The 15,358-nt window shown below is 37.9% G+C and overlaps 1 protein-coding gene across 1 annotated transcript; it reads left to right on the top strand.

Moving 5' to 3' along the window:
• The first annotated feature begins 2,808 nt into the window (after positions 1-2,808).
• Positions 2,809-13,891, top strand: casp3a (caspase 3, apoptosis-related cysteine peptidase a). The gene is made up of 6 exons (XM_028017088.1): positions 2,809-3,031; positions 3,241-3,380; positions 9,637-9,765; positions 10,491-10,666; positions 10,764-10,872; positions 11,431-13,891. Exons 1-6 carry the CDS (start codon positions 2,967-2,969, stop codon positions 11,658-11,660), a joined length of 849 nt encoding a protein of 282 aa, XP_027872889.1. The 5' UTR covers positions 2,809-2,966; the 3' UTR covers positions 11,661-13,891.
• The last annotated feature ends 1,467 nt before the right edge of the window (positions 13,892-15,358 follow it).

The raw sequence follows: 15,358 nt of genomic DNA, 5'->3' as shown, positions 1-15,358 counted from the left end.
CACATGTCGCAGTATGTTATGTCAAAGTTTCATCTCGTACGTCAGCACAATGTAGTGTATAACTCGAAGTGGAAGAATCAAAATAAAACATAAAAATGTCTGGTGCATTTTCATTAAATTCCCCTGATAAACCTCTTATTGCTATAACTCCATGTCTTTTCTAGACTAAATCTACAGGTTTTGTAGATTTAGTCTTCATAATTCTGTTCTCCCGCTGGATTTTTGCTTCTTTACATTCAGGTCGACTCTATTGACTAATCAGACCTGAAGGCACTTGGTGGCACCGGGTTTTATTTGAGGGCATTAAATTAAAGGGGACTAAATACAAATCCACCCCATCATTTTTAACTGCCTTGTATCGTTTTCCTTCAACATCACAATTATACACTACTTTGTATTCAATTATAACAAAAGTAAAATACTTTGAAATTTATGGTTGTAACATTTTAATACTTTTCCAAAGCGCTGTATGTATTTGTTTTGTTCATGAGAGCTACTCTATTAAAGGCAGTGCATTGTTGTTGTTTTTTTTTTTCCTTTTGATTTTAATTATTTTGAAGTGAACCCGTGTTCACTTTGAGCAAAGTTGAATTATCTCAAAGCTGGAAAATATGTAGACCACTGTGCTGTGTGTTTCTACTGGAGCTCTACTTTTTCTACCCTGTAAAAACCTTTCAATAGTATTTATTTCGTGCTTTCTTCCAGACTCTTGCCCTCCTATAAAGTATAATATAGAAATCATCCAGCTTCGTTTCATTTGGATGCTGGGTCCTTAAAAAATTTGTCATTTGGAAAGTTACATTTTAAAGGTTCCTAAGTTTTGTTCACTTTGGTTATTGAAAACAAGGATTATGGGATTATAATTAGAGATTATAAAAGATTATGGAAAAATTTGTCATGAGAAATAAAACAGCTTCAGGTGGAAAAAAGATGAAAGTCGATGTTCTGGTTCTAGATTCTCACAATATATTAAAGTTGTTCAAAACGCTTTACACTTCATCCCCAAAATGCCCACACGGTCTGGCTAAGGCTTGATTTGTGAAATCTGAGAGTGAAGTCACAGTTTTCAGCCAGCTGAACAACAGTGCGCAGGACCAGTCGAGTAATGGACAGCACTGTTTCCCCAGAGAAAACCCTGGCATGGGTACAGAATGTAATAAACAGAAATGTAACAACAATAGGCAAAGAATTGAACACTCATTAGAATAAACATTTCATACTGTTTAACATATTTGCGGAAGTGAAAACAGCCATTTTCAACATTTTGAATTTAAATCAAGACTTTGATAGATTAGTATGCCTACTACTGTATCAGATGTTTACTACATTAAAGTGAAGGACTAATTTTCTCAAAATATTACAGAAGAGGAAGAGATCACAAGTTGAAACTTAGATAACCAACTCTTCACAAAGAGACAACAGCTCAGGAAGGAATCAGAGCACGTGAAGAGGAAATAAAACCACTTATTACCTGTAAGAGATAAGTAACTGGAAAAGTAGGTATTTTCCTTGAATAGTTTTCCAGAGGCCATTGTTTACTACGTTGTTGACTGTCTCTTGTTTACATCACAAGTGAAGCATTGCATTGTTTCACGTGTGAAATGTGATGGAGAAAGAATGTTTTCGAATGTTGCACTACTTCCAGTAAGTCGGCTTCATTCTTAGTAAGCAGGGTCAACAGAAAACTGTAAACTAAAGGGACTTGAATATTTGAAATCTGACTGAGACCGTTGTGATGGCGATTTACGTAGATTTTAATGTTTGTTTTTTTTAAATTTTTTTATTCTTTTGTCTGGATTTAGCTGTTGATTCTGTGTTTTCTGGAAATGGTTTATTTGTAATGAACATGTAAGGACAGGCACATATAAGCTGGATTGCTTCAGCCTACATCTTTTTTGATGTATACAACACTTAGGAATGACTTTCTTTTGAATCTTTTTGATTTGTTAGAATGTTGATTGACTAATAAAGTTTTATGTTTTTAACTGTTTTAGATGAATAAACATAAGCTAAGCTACAATAATATTTACTTACAGCTCAACATTATAGCAAATATTAGTAGTTGGGTATTGGTAGATTAAGAGCAGCTTTTAGCACCCTTGTATTCAGGGTTGCTCTTATTTTGATTTTCACAAATATGTGCTAACATCTAAACTTCACTTTGTCTTTCTCTCAACCATGTTTTTGTCTTTTGTAAAACACGATTATGGACTTCCATACTATACGTATTTACAAAAAAATGTGTTCCAACAATTCTTTTTCTATAATTAGACTTAAATGCACGCGTAATAAATTTCTTGTTTATGTGAACAAACGTGCCGAATAAAACTAATGCCAGAACTCCTGTCCTGTCTCCAGTTCCAAGCAGCTGAACCGCTTTCCAAAGAAAACTTGCCTCTCACAACATGGAGACGCTGGCGTCTCGTTTTTACACGGAAGCTTCGCTGCCACTCAACCAGGCAAAAGAAAAATAGAACTATCACGTTTTAATTTGAAAACTTTATTGTTTTAACAATGCACTTTTTATGTTTTCTATACAATATATCAGGTTATTACGACATACATATTTATCACGCTACAATGAGAGCCGTATAAAGAAAATGGCTCTAGTTATGAATAAACATTAAATCTTCACGTTCATACATGTGATAATTTATTACGCCAACGTCAAAAATTATATCGTGAAAACAACACAACCCGCCTGACTGCAGTTCAGGAGGTCTACGTTTCAACCCTGGTTTTCCCGTGATGTCTAACACCGACTAACACGGGATGTCCGCACGGAAAAAACAAGCGCATCTTAGCATGACGTACTGGGCGGGTAAGGGCAGCTAAATGCTTCTCTACTCGCTCTTGTCGACGTCTACGTCTGTGTGCCTTTTTATTTCGCAGCTGGTTCCTCTGGTAAGCGCTCAGGGCGTGTAGTTTCTCCGTCCCGGTTTGCGCTTTTTATCCTGTTCAGAACTATGTCCGCAAGTAGACCAGGTCCTGAAGGGGACGACACAGACGCGAGGCGAGACGATGGAAAACAGTGAGTCAAGGGTTTATTGAGACTGCCTGCGACCTTTATCCTCAGGAGGTCATTGTTTCTTTGTCATGTTCAAGTCAGTAGAACGGACTCTGAGTCCTCTCGGTACCAAAGAGTTCCTCATTTGTCGGTTTGACTTTCTGACCTGCATCACTTAATGTTGTTTTTAATCAATAAGAGGATGAAATGTGGTTTGGTTTGTGCTCCTGCAGGCCAGCGGGATCTTTGTCTGCTCCTTCGCCCATGGACGTTGATGCTAAGCCCCACTCCCACAGCTTCAGATACAGCCTCCGGTACCCCAACATTGGCCAGTGCATCGTCATCAACAACAAGAACTTTGACCAGCGCACAGGTGATGCTTTATCCGGTTTCCTTTTAGCCTCTGACTAGTTCTTGTGTTTTCAGTCAGAATGAAACTAGCTGCACGACACTGGCAGGAAATGTCATCCATCTACTTATAGAAACATTAGAATTGGGTGACATTTTATTTTGTTCACATTTTAAACAAGGAAGTTAACATTTTATAGTTGTGCCGTCTTACTTGTTGACGTTGGTGCATATTAATTCAACAGTGAAATGATTATTTTAAAACAGTACAGCCATTTGCAGAATTCATGTAAAACTGAAAATATACTCCATTGCATTTATAGAAATTAGAGACCAAAAAATGTAGGCAGGAGCTTATTATACCTATGCCTTTTTAAGCTTTTTTTTTTTTTTTACATAAAATGTTGTATTTACTTGGAGAAAAAAAATCCCCAATAGTGAAGAAGTATTTAAAAAATACAGTAGCTCAATATATCAAACTGCAGCTGGGATCACAATATTAGTGTGTGACTAAACAGTCCCCTGACTACCAAGGACTGTTTGAGTGCAATATTTGGCAGGATATTATAACTCAACTGTCATTCATGCCAATGTTGTTTACCTGTTGGACAATCTTTCACTACCTGTGATGCTCATAGTGGATACAGTATATGTGATGAAGGTTAAGAAATATTAGGAAGAAATGTGGTTTAAATTAATCTGTGATCAACACACTTGCATGTTTTTCTCTAACTACAAACATACATTAAATTTGACAATTGTCAGGTCTAAATACCTATTAGAGACAATTTAAACAAACGCAGGAAAGACAAGAGAGTTAGATTCTTTGTTTCTCGCGAGGAGAGCAGACAGAGATGTGCTTTCAGTTACAAATCTCCAACCTGCTCTGAAACACATCTGTCTGTTCCTCTCTTTTATTGCTCTTAGGAACCCTCTCACACTGAGCACTGCAACTCTATGGGGTGGGGTCAAAGCATTTTAGTTGCAGTGCTAAAAGACAATCACTAAACTAAACACATGTTATCTACAATCTAGATCCTTCTTGCTCCAGGCACGGCGTCGAATAGGACACGTTGTATAGCTTCAAAGCAACGGCTTTGTAGCACAGAGCAGAGTTTATTGCAGGACTGTAAAACTCTGCTGGGAGCAACTAACACCTCTGTCTTGTAGGAAGTCCTGCAGGGCAACAGCTGCTGAGAGTAGCTGTCACCCCTATTTCCCAAGGAAGCCTCAGGATAGAATCAAAGTTATTTAACACACAGAAACATTATCTAAATGTAACTACAAGGCTACATGATACAACAAATATTTGATAATACTAATAATACAATTTACCCAACAACAATGATGATCAAATATTTTATATATGTTTACCACGTGGTTGTTTTGTTTATTAGTGTGAACAAGACTTAATTCATAGTCAGTTATTCAGCATTTTTAGCACAAAAACTTCACATGAAACTTTTTTGATACTTTGTTCCAACAACTATACAGGAGATTATTGTACACAATTGCACTGCAGTACTAAGTTGTTCTAAATAACAGAATTTAAAGATATCCACCTTGTTTGGTGGATTATTGTAATGTGAATGCTAATTCTATACGTGCTTTGTAAGTCATGTATGAAACCATTTTTGCAGTTTTTGCCATGTACAGTGCATGTCCAAATAATTCACTCCAATGTAGATTTCTCTTGCTTTGACTATTTTTTGTCACCATGAACTGTTTCAGGTGATTAAACTAAGTTTATTATTCCATAAAGATGACCTTAGTAAATATACAACACATAAAGTGTTATCTGTGTCTGATATTAAATAATAAAATTAATTTGATCTGACATATTTCAGTTTGATTAAAACCAAAAACAGTTGACTGTAAGAGGGCAAACACTTTATCCCAGTAGTGTATATTATAAAATAATTTTTCTAAAGAACTACTGGTTACTTTGTTTAGTAAAATAAATACAAATTAGTCAGGCTGGGGCACACATAACAAAATGCTTGTCAAATCTTCATTAAATCCTGATAGAATCACCTGACATCAATATCCAAAGTTTTTTTTTATCTCATTCTACTGATTTCTTTCACTTTTTATGGTTTTTGATGATGTAGAATATTGGGCATTCCTTTCTCTGATTATGTTAAAGTCGTGGAATCACTTGAGTTGTAACTGGAGCTTGTTTTGTTTGCTCTGAGTTCTTTCAGAGTAAAACTGCTGGCAGAAAGTGATAAGCAATATCTAAAATGGTTGATGCGTCTGAAAGGGTGTTGGTCTGCTGGTTTATTCTGCGGAACCTCATTGTTTCACAAGCAGTCACACTAGTTGTTGCTCAAATAAACACATTATTGATCCATGAATTAGCTCAATGTCCCTATGACTTCCTTAAAAATTAGATTCAAAATAGAAACTATTTACCGGTGATAGAAAACCATCAGAGAGCAGCTGACCAATCAGAAACATACTTAAAGTGAGATTTGCTTTGGTCCCAAGGGAACTGAAGATGCTTATTAAATGTGTCTGATCTCTGGTTTCTCTGTGGCACCTCTAGTTAGAATTTCACTACATTATTTAAGTGTATCACGAAGCTTCAGTGTTTATTTGTCATGTCCAGGGTTCCTACGGTGTGGAAAGGTCTAGGATTTAAATTAATTATTTTCCAGGTCTGGGTAGGTAAGAAAGTAGAGTACGGAAAATATCTATATTTCACCCTGTATTCCCATTTCTATTGCCATCTCCTTTCTTTTGTCCTTTAAAGATTAGTGTCCTCTTTTATTGGTTTGTTGGGAACATTCTGCAAGCGAAGAAAATGACAGACTGAATCTGAAGCTCGAAATTGAAGACATGATGATCAGTGTTTGTTGGCGTTCATGCCCCACAGGTTGGATGTGAGTTCGATGAGAAGCAGACGGTCTGGAGTGAGCAAGATGATGTGATGTAGAGTTACCTGACAGTTCAGAGAAGGGCGATTGGTGCAGACCTTAACAGACAGGTTGGTGAAGGGAACAGGGGCAGTAAGGAAGTGATTGGCAGGTTTGGGATCCAGGATAGGAGGGACATATGTTGGTGGACTTTGTGAAAAGGATGGAGATGGTCGTAGTACAAACCTTCTTCCAGAAGAGGAAGGAAGGTGACTTACAAGTGTGGAGGTAGGAACACAAAGGCGGACTGCATCTTCTGTAGATTTTGAAATATGGAAATTAGTGTCTGTAAAGGAAGTGGTAGATGATAGTGTTGATAGACGGCATAGAATGACGCTGATAGTGAAGAAGATAAAGAGAATAAATGCATAGCAGATGACCAGATGGTGAAAACAAAACAAAGTGTTGTGGATTTTTTGAGGAGTTGAGACTCCCAGATGAGTGCACAGCTACAAGCTAATGTCTTTAGGGAGACGGGTAGGATGGTATCTGGTATGTCGGCAGAAAAGCAGACTTTATGTTGGAACAAAAAAGTCAACCATGTACAGAGAAGGAAGTTCACTAAGAATATGTGGGACAATGAGAGGACAGGCGAAAAGACAGGAGTACAAGGAGATGTAGCGTATGATGAAGGTAAATGTGGCAAAGTACAAACTAAAGGCGTATGATGATTTGTACAATGTTGTTTATGAGAGCCAGTGGTCTATTATACCTGTAAACACCGAAGAGCTTTTGGATTTTACCTATTGGACTCAGATAATGGACACGGTTCAGTATGTCTGCTAAACTATGTTGGCTTGTGAAAAGAGAAAAGGAAAAACTTTGACTAAAATGGAATAAGCTCATGTTATAAAACTACTCTTTCGGTCAATAGCCTCTTAAACAAACAAACCAAAGGCTCAGTGGCCTGTTTGCACAAAGGAGGTTAAAGGATGGAACCCTGCAAAACCCAACAAAAACACTTAAATAGATGATCAGAAACAATTTAAATAGTTTTATACTAAACTAATTTCCTTCTACCCAGACACAAAGCCTTACTTTAGACATTCTTAAGAACAAAAGAGATCTCCGGTAGTGAGCGAGTCGTGCGACGGAGAACAAACATGATGGGATGATCAGAGAGAGTCTTTGCAGTTGAGGAAAATGGTGGTGTTTGCCACTCAGCTAGCGGTGGACAGTGTGTGCAGGGCCACAGTTCCCCTTTTCTCAGGTACGGGGAGAAAAGGTCCCAACAATAGTTGCAACGGCTGCTCAGTTAGTGGTTGGGAAAGGTTGACTTGGTTTGGGCGAACATCGACTTGGCCCTGTACCCGTACAGCAGGCTTGTGGAGCTGCGGCGTCTTCTTCCAGAAAAATGGAAGCAGTGTCGGTTCAGCAACAGGATCAGAGTCTCTTTTTGGGGAATCTATAATTCAAAGATTCTTTCTGCAGAATTTTAAGTAAGCCAGAGTTGTGGCTTATTCTTCAGTCAGAATATAGTCGAAATGAAGTTCTCCTTTCGGCCAGCAGAGGGACTGCAATGTTTCACCATTGTAATCCCTTTGCAGTAAAGAGGGTGCCTTCCTTTAAGGACATAATTTTTGTTAAAACATGATGTCCCATATTCACACAGTGAAACTCCTCTTCCTCCTAGAAACTGAAACTGGGTTAATGCAGTGCATTCTGGGATTAAAAGTTTTTATTCCCTGTATGTAGTTCAGGTCGCGATGAGGATGGATAGGATCAGGAATGAGAACGTCAGAGGGACATCCCATATTAGATGTTTTAGAGATGAAGTCAGAGACCAGACTGAGAAGGTTTGGACAAGAAACAACAAGATTTTTCATGCCTGCCTGTTGTAGAAATGTCTGCCATAGATCCATTGTGAACTTTAGTAGTGTCTGTGTTGAAACCATTTACCTGCATCCCCTGATACTTAATTAGGCATTCAGATGTAGGTTCCTATGGTGGCAGTTGTTGGAGAAATGACAACAAACACTTTCATTCTGTGGATTTCTGTAAATACCTTCCAGAGTTTGCGTCCTTAGTTGTTCATCAGACTGCTGCTGCACACACGCATGGCTTTCTGAGTGGGGAATGTACTGTACTTCTTGAATTGTAGCATGGCGTTACGGCAGGTGTGTCTAAACTTCAAGCTGAACTGGGCGTGTGTGAGAAATTTCACTGAGACTAAAATGCACTTTACAAATCTGGACGTCTTCCCTCAGGGCATCGGTTCTCAAACCTTTCACGATGTGCTTCACACCCGTTTTAAAGGAAGCATGACAAATTCATAAGGACAAACTATATTGCTCACTGGGGCGAAGTACAACATGCCTTGTTTGAATTTATTCAGCTTCAAGCTGACAGTTTTCAGAGATTAAACAGAAGATACAGGTCACTGACTCTGCACCACTTGTCCCATAGTTTTGTAATCGGTGCGCCAGGTATGCATAACTCACACACTATTTTAACCCAGGGACAAAATAGAGTAAAGTAGTATGAAATTAAAGGTTGTGGGTTCAATTCTTTGATTCAGTACCCAAAGTTGCTCACTAATTTGCGTATCTGTGTATGAATGTGTGCGCTTTAGTGAGCGCCTTTGTTGATTGGGAAGTAATTTGGTTATCATTGCTACTGAACGTAGCCGCAGTCGGACAGATGGACAGATTGCTTGTGGTTCTCACTGAGCAGACTCTGTTTGGAAAACCTGTCTAGCAGGACTGAAAGTACACTTGGTTCAATAAACACTTTTAATATGTTACTGTTTGATTGGGGTAAGCACTAGCAGCAGTTCCTGGTTTATTATGTTGTTTTATTGCAGAGTTGGGCACGCCTGCTTAATGTGTTATTTTAGGTGGAATTGTATATTCATTAGGCGTCGGTATATCATTTGAATATACTGACTTACAGTATCTGTGGCTATTTAAAATTTCCAACACTTTCCAATTTTTAAATTTTTTTGTGAAAAGTTGAAGATTTTTAACTCTTACAAAAAAATGTACTCCCTTTATGATCATACTTTAAATTAGGAATATTACAGTGAGTTGGAAGGAGGTAAATATATGTCTTTTAAGGACAAATCATTTACGTTCACTTGATTACAGTAAACTTGAGTCTTTTATTTCTTCATTTCTAATAATATCAGCATGTCATAGCAAGTCTTATTGGTTTTGATTTTTGAAATATTTTATTCCGGCACACAAACTGACTCAAAGCATGATACCACCATCACAATAAATCCTTCTTAAATCTGCACTAAGCTTACCAGAACTCTCAATTGTGCATCAATCTGAACTTGTCAGGTTAAAGTTGCCACCTTAAAAAAAAAATCTAGATATTTCTTTTTCAGTCTGTTTTGCATCTTTTTTTTTGTCTTTTTAGGTATGAATCAGCGAAACGGCACTGACGTTGACGCAGCCAATGTGTGTAAAGTGTTTACAAAGTTGGGCTATGCAGTGAAGATTTACAATGATCAAACAACCGATCAGATGATGAAGATTTTAAGTGCAAGTAAGTACAAAATAAAACTTGTATTTTCAGAATTGAGAACCTCCCTGTTGAGACTGTTACCTGCACGGTGCTGTGGAAAGACATTTGTCCTTTAACAGATTTCTTCTGCGTTTGCTTTTTTTGTCACTTAAATGACAAACAAATTTTAATTTCAGACGAAGATAACCCTGATAAACGTTAAAAAAGAAGTTTTCAACTGATGATTTCATTTGTTGAATTTATAAAGTTGCCCAAAGCAATGTGACCCCATGTAAAAGTAGGGCAGCTGGCGATCAGCAAATGACGGTGATTAATCCCGTTTTTATAATGTTTTTTTAAATTTATTTATTTAGGTTTACTTTCTCTGGCCAGGCCTGATTACTGCTTGAACTGTGAGGTTAATAAAGACATTAGTGAAGCAGAAGCTGCCTGGTAATGTGAAGTAGGCTGAAAGACCTCAGAAAGCATCAGGACAAACAGAAACACTGACATTTATCAGCCTGGAGACTTTGACAAGGTTTTCTCTTAAAAAATAAATTCATCATTTGAAAACTGTATTGTACTTATTCCGTTTTTTTTTGTTTGATATTAAGAATTGTTGTATGAGCTGAAAGATGTTAAATGCTGTAAAACAAAACAAAACTGCAAAACATCTGTATGGGGAGCAAATTGTCGTTGACGGCATCACCGGTTCTGTTAATGGACGGTAGTGACGACTCTTTTCACTGACTTCTTTGTTTTTGTAGCATCTACGCACGATCACAGCGACTCCGCCTCGTTCGTCTGCGTTCTGCTGAGCCACGGCGATGAAGGCGTGATCTACGGTACCGATGGCCCGGTGCAGCTCCAGAGTCTTACTTCATTATACCGAGGCAATCGCTGTAAAACTCTGGTGGGAAAACCCAAACTTTTCTTTATCCAGGTAAGCAAGGCCAATTCTTAGATTTAAAAAAAAAAAATTCTTTCTTCTTGTTTGTCATATTATTATTTATCGAAAATTTTGTCTCGTCCGTTCTCAGGCATGCAGAGGCACCGATCTTGATCCGGGTATTGAAGCCGACAGTGCAGACGAAACCACAAAGATCCCTGTGGAAGCAGACTTCCTCTACGCCTTCTCCACCGCTCCAGGTTAAATGAACATACAGTACAGACCAAAGGTTTGGACACACCTTTTAATTCAATGAGTTTCCTTTATTTTCATGACTATTGACATTGTAGATTCACACTGAAGGCATCAAAACTATGAATAACACATGTGGAAATATGCACTAAACAAAAAAGTGTAAAACAACTGAAAATACCCCTTATATTCTAGTTTCCTCAAAGTAGCAACCTTTTGCTGTGATTACTGCTTTGCACACACTCTGCATTTTCTTGATGAGCTTCAAGAGGTCGTCACCTGAAATGGTTTTCACTTCATAGGTCAACCTGCCCTGTCAGGTTAATAAGTGGGATTTCTTGCCTTATAAATAGTCATGAAAATAAAGAAAACCCATTGAATTAGAAAGGTGTGTCCAAACATTTGGTCTGTACTGTAAGTGTTTAAACTATCCATCTGTCCATCCATCCATTTTCTAACACCCTTGTCTCTAATGGGGTTGGGAGGGTTGTTTAAAGTAGTAGTTTTTTGTTTGTTTGTTTGTTGCTTAAAAAATACTAATCCAGGTTAATTTGTGGTTGTCGCAGGCTACTACTCCTGGAGGAACACGATGACTGGCTCTTGGTTCATCCAGTCGCTGTGTGACATGATCAGCAAATACGCAAAGGAACTGGAGCTTCTGCACATCATGACACGAGTAAACCACAAGGTGGCAGTAGAGTTTGAGTCTGTGTCCAATTCACCAGGGTTTAACGCCAGGAAGCAGATCCCATGCATTGTGTCCATGCTGACCAAAGAGATGTATTTCTGCCCTTGATGTTGAATTCTCAGCAGAAACCTGAGCTTGGCAGACGTGATTACAGATCGATTGTGCTTTTCCACGTGATTTCAGGTGAACATTTCACTTCTTAGGAGAAAATGTGACGCTTCAGGATATTTTTAATTTAATAGGCTTGGGATTATAGGTTTCTCACTTTGTGTTGTGTATGTCTGACATGAATAGTGTTCAGTATTTTATATGACATGTACTTGTTTTTTTTTATTATTATTATTTAGTTTTTCAGAATTTATGTAATTTTATTTTATTTTTTTAATCATTTTCAGGCTAAACCCAAACAACAGGCATCTAGTTTCACTCTGCCTTCTCGTACCTTTAAACAAACCAATTTCATATTTAGTTACTGAGTTTCGGTAAATTTCTTTAGGCTGTTGAGCGTTCTGAAAAGTCATGGAGATGAGCATAAAAACACTTCCTTTATAAATAGTTTTCTCAATCTTTTATACTGCATCCTATTTCCACTGATTGTGGTTCTGATCTCAGATCAGGCCTGTCTGCTCTTATTAGAGAGGATGGATTTTGCTCCTTGATCAGGGAGTCACAATATTGGGAAATAGGAGTGTTATTAAGTAATGGGATGCATTTAGTTAGCATTGCAGGATTATTTGAATTCATCCACAATAAAGGACGGAATGAATGGCCTGTATTAGATCATGTCAGCCCATCTTGGTAGGATTTAAGTTCAGACTTTGACTATGCCAATGCTGAGGTTGCAGACTGATGGCTGAACTTTCACTTTCAGGACTTTTTATGTTATTTTTGTTGTTGTTGTTATTATAAAGCAGAATTCATCACTCAGTAACAGTTATCTAGGTCCCGAAGCAGTCCCAGACCATCACACTGCCACCAACGTGTTTCACTGTGTGTTCAATGTTCTTTTTCTTAAATGCCGTTAGTTTTACACCAGATGTCACACAACACACAGCTCTTTCAAAAGAATCCGCTTTTGTCTGAATGTTTTTCCAACAGTTTCATGGATCATTGAAATGTCTTTTTTTTTTGGGACGTTGGAGGGGAGGGTCATAATTATTGAATCATGACCTCTGACCTCAGTAGAGGCAGGAAGGCTTGCAGTTCTTTAGATGTTCTGGGATCTTTTTGACCTCTTAGATGAGCCGCTGGAGCGTTCTCATTGTAACTTTGGCTCTAACTGTAGTTTGATCTCCATATACAGTGAGACTGTCAGATGGTAGATGGAGGAATGGATGGTGGAAGTAAACCCAACAGAGTGGTTAGCTAGTTAACTTGTGATTTAACAAGTGGAGTAATTCTAAACTTTATTTTGTATTCAGTAGAATTATCTTTGCCAGCACAATCTGCTTTAAATGAGTACAAATACAGTGAAACTCTGTGAAGGACGAATGTTTTTTCATGACACTGTATGCTCTATGTGGCCATCAAGACCAGCGAAACTCCAACTGACCAGTTCTGAGTGATCTGTGCAACTTCACTGTTTACACTCTACACACTTCAGGGAAATACCTTTTTCAGCCAGTTTGACCGTTTTTGTACTTGTCTAATCATAAAACTGTCGAAATGTATCTGCACACAATCACATTTTGTAAAGGCGGCAAGTCTTTTTTAAAGCTGTATTCTCTGTTTCACCAGACATTAAATTGCACAATCATACTGCGAACAATAATGTAAAAGCGTCGCCAGGCTTTGGTGGATAATGTGTAACACAACCAAGAGCGGCATGAGAGCTGTAACGAAGCTCGCAATCGACTTTAAAACCTTGAATTTCTGATTAGTTTTTCTTCCTGTAGTGAAATTTACATTGATGAAATTGACTGAGTCTGTGCTCCGGTTAAATGTTTTTTTTAAAATTGGTTACAGAAGCCACGGAAGCCATTCACCAAATGTTGTGATAATAGTTTTCTTGCCTTAAAACCTTTTGTACCAGTTTATTTAAATAATCTGACCAAAACAACTCCATTTAGGCCTCAAGAAGGGAAACCGTTGGATTGTTGTACTTCTATCATTTTTCTAGGTTCTCGTAAATTTACACGTTTGCATGCTAAGCACACTCTGGTTTCAGGAAGTGCTCTTTTGTGAGAATCCACTTACAATAATGACTTGTTTTAGTTTCCTCAATTTTGAAAGGTGGACAGTTTTTACATTTGTAATGTACAACATCACTGTTTATCAGCAGCTGCATCACGAGCTTGATGGAATGTTTTTGTTCTTCTAAATAAACTCTTTCACTCATACGTTGCTTGTTTGGTTGAAGGGTCAGAAGGTCGGGGTTTACCGGCACATAGAGGCAGCTGGAGAAAACATCTTCGGCTCCAGAGCCGAGTCCTGGAGGAGCTGAGCTCTGGAACAGCCACACATCTATAATGGTAAACGTGTTGTCAGATGTAAGCAACCAGATTCTGAGCTCCAGAGCAAAACACACAGCTGATGTTCTTCCTTCACTGTGAGAGATGATGCACTTCATATAAAACCAGGGCAACTTGTACAGGAACAAAAGAGGGACAAAGTAAGTTCACCCCGTGACTCCACAGCTTGTAGGATGACCTTTTGTAACAATTTCTCTAAGGTCATTGCTGATGGTTTCACATCTTGGTGTTGTATCAAGATAATTATGACTACCGTTTGCACCAACACTTTAAGAGTATTAATACATATTTAGTTCAGAACTGAAAAGTATAGATATATAATTGATAAATTATTAAAATGTTAATTTGGTGATGTCAGTGGTTTTAACAAGAAAATGCATCATGACCAAAAAAGTGTGCATAACACTGTAATTACTAAATCTCAAATTACAGTGGCGACTACACAGTTTCTATATGTGAACAGCGAGTGGGAGTAAATAAGTTTATCTTCCTCCCACTCCTTTTTGAGCCAAATGTTAATGTTTTTTAAAATATTAATACAATATTATAAAAAAACATTTATTGGGTTACTCAGGGTCTTGTCCTTACTGTACATATGTTACTGTATATACTGTATGTACAGTAAAGAATAAAAATGTTTTTCTTTTATATGGCTTGAAATAGAGCAACTAACCAAACACCTGCCTGAATGATCCAGACAAGCAAGTTGCTACTTTGATTATGATCAGGCAATCAAAAGTAATGCAGGGTCTGAACAGGTCACCACAAAACACAAATGTATAAATTGTCCTGCAGTTTCTAGCAAAAGTACATCCCTTCAAATCATCTGTATAGACGAAAAACAATTTTCAATAGATTTTCTCTTAATTTGCTCAGGATCATCCATCCATCCATTTTCTTGCATCCTTATCCCATTGGGGTTGGGACAGGTGCCGGTTCTTATCTCCAGCTGTCAGCGGGCGAGAGGCGGGGTACAACCCGGACGGGTCGCCAGCTGATCAGGATCAGGGCACTCAAAGAACTGGACTTCAGTTCCGCTTTGCTGCCAATTTCCCCGAAATTTTAAATATAAATGCATAATATGGCTGTGAAATAAAGAAGGCTGTATTTATAGTGTTTTTATAAAAGTGTAAGACAGGGTTGAACCAGTGCAAATGTGCATATTATAGCATTTGATAGAGCAACATAAAGATGTACAGTATATGACTAAAGTGGGACGAAAACGATGTATGCTTTTAAAATTCATATGCATCATATTTCACAGCTGCATGTCTTCCTCGTTCCTGTCTGGCCGCTCTCACATAAAGGCCTCTAGAGCCAATATAGCCTTGAAAG

Source organism: Xiphophorus couchianus, chromosome 5 (assembly GCF_001444195.1).
Source record: "Xiphophorus couchianus chromosome 5, X_couchianus-1.0, whole genome shotgun sequence".
Classification (NCBI taxonomy): Eukaryota; Metazoa; Chordata; class Actinopteri; order Cyprinodontiformes; family Poeciliidae; genus Xiphophorus; species Xiphophorus couchianus.
Note: the sequence above shows the minus strand (reverse complement) of the source record. Positions and strands in the feature narration are given on the sequence as shown.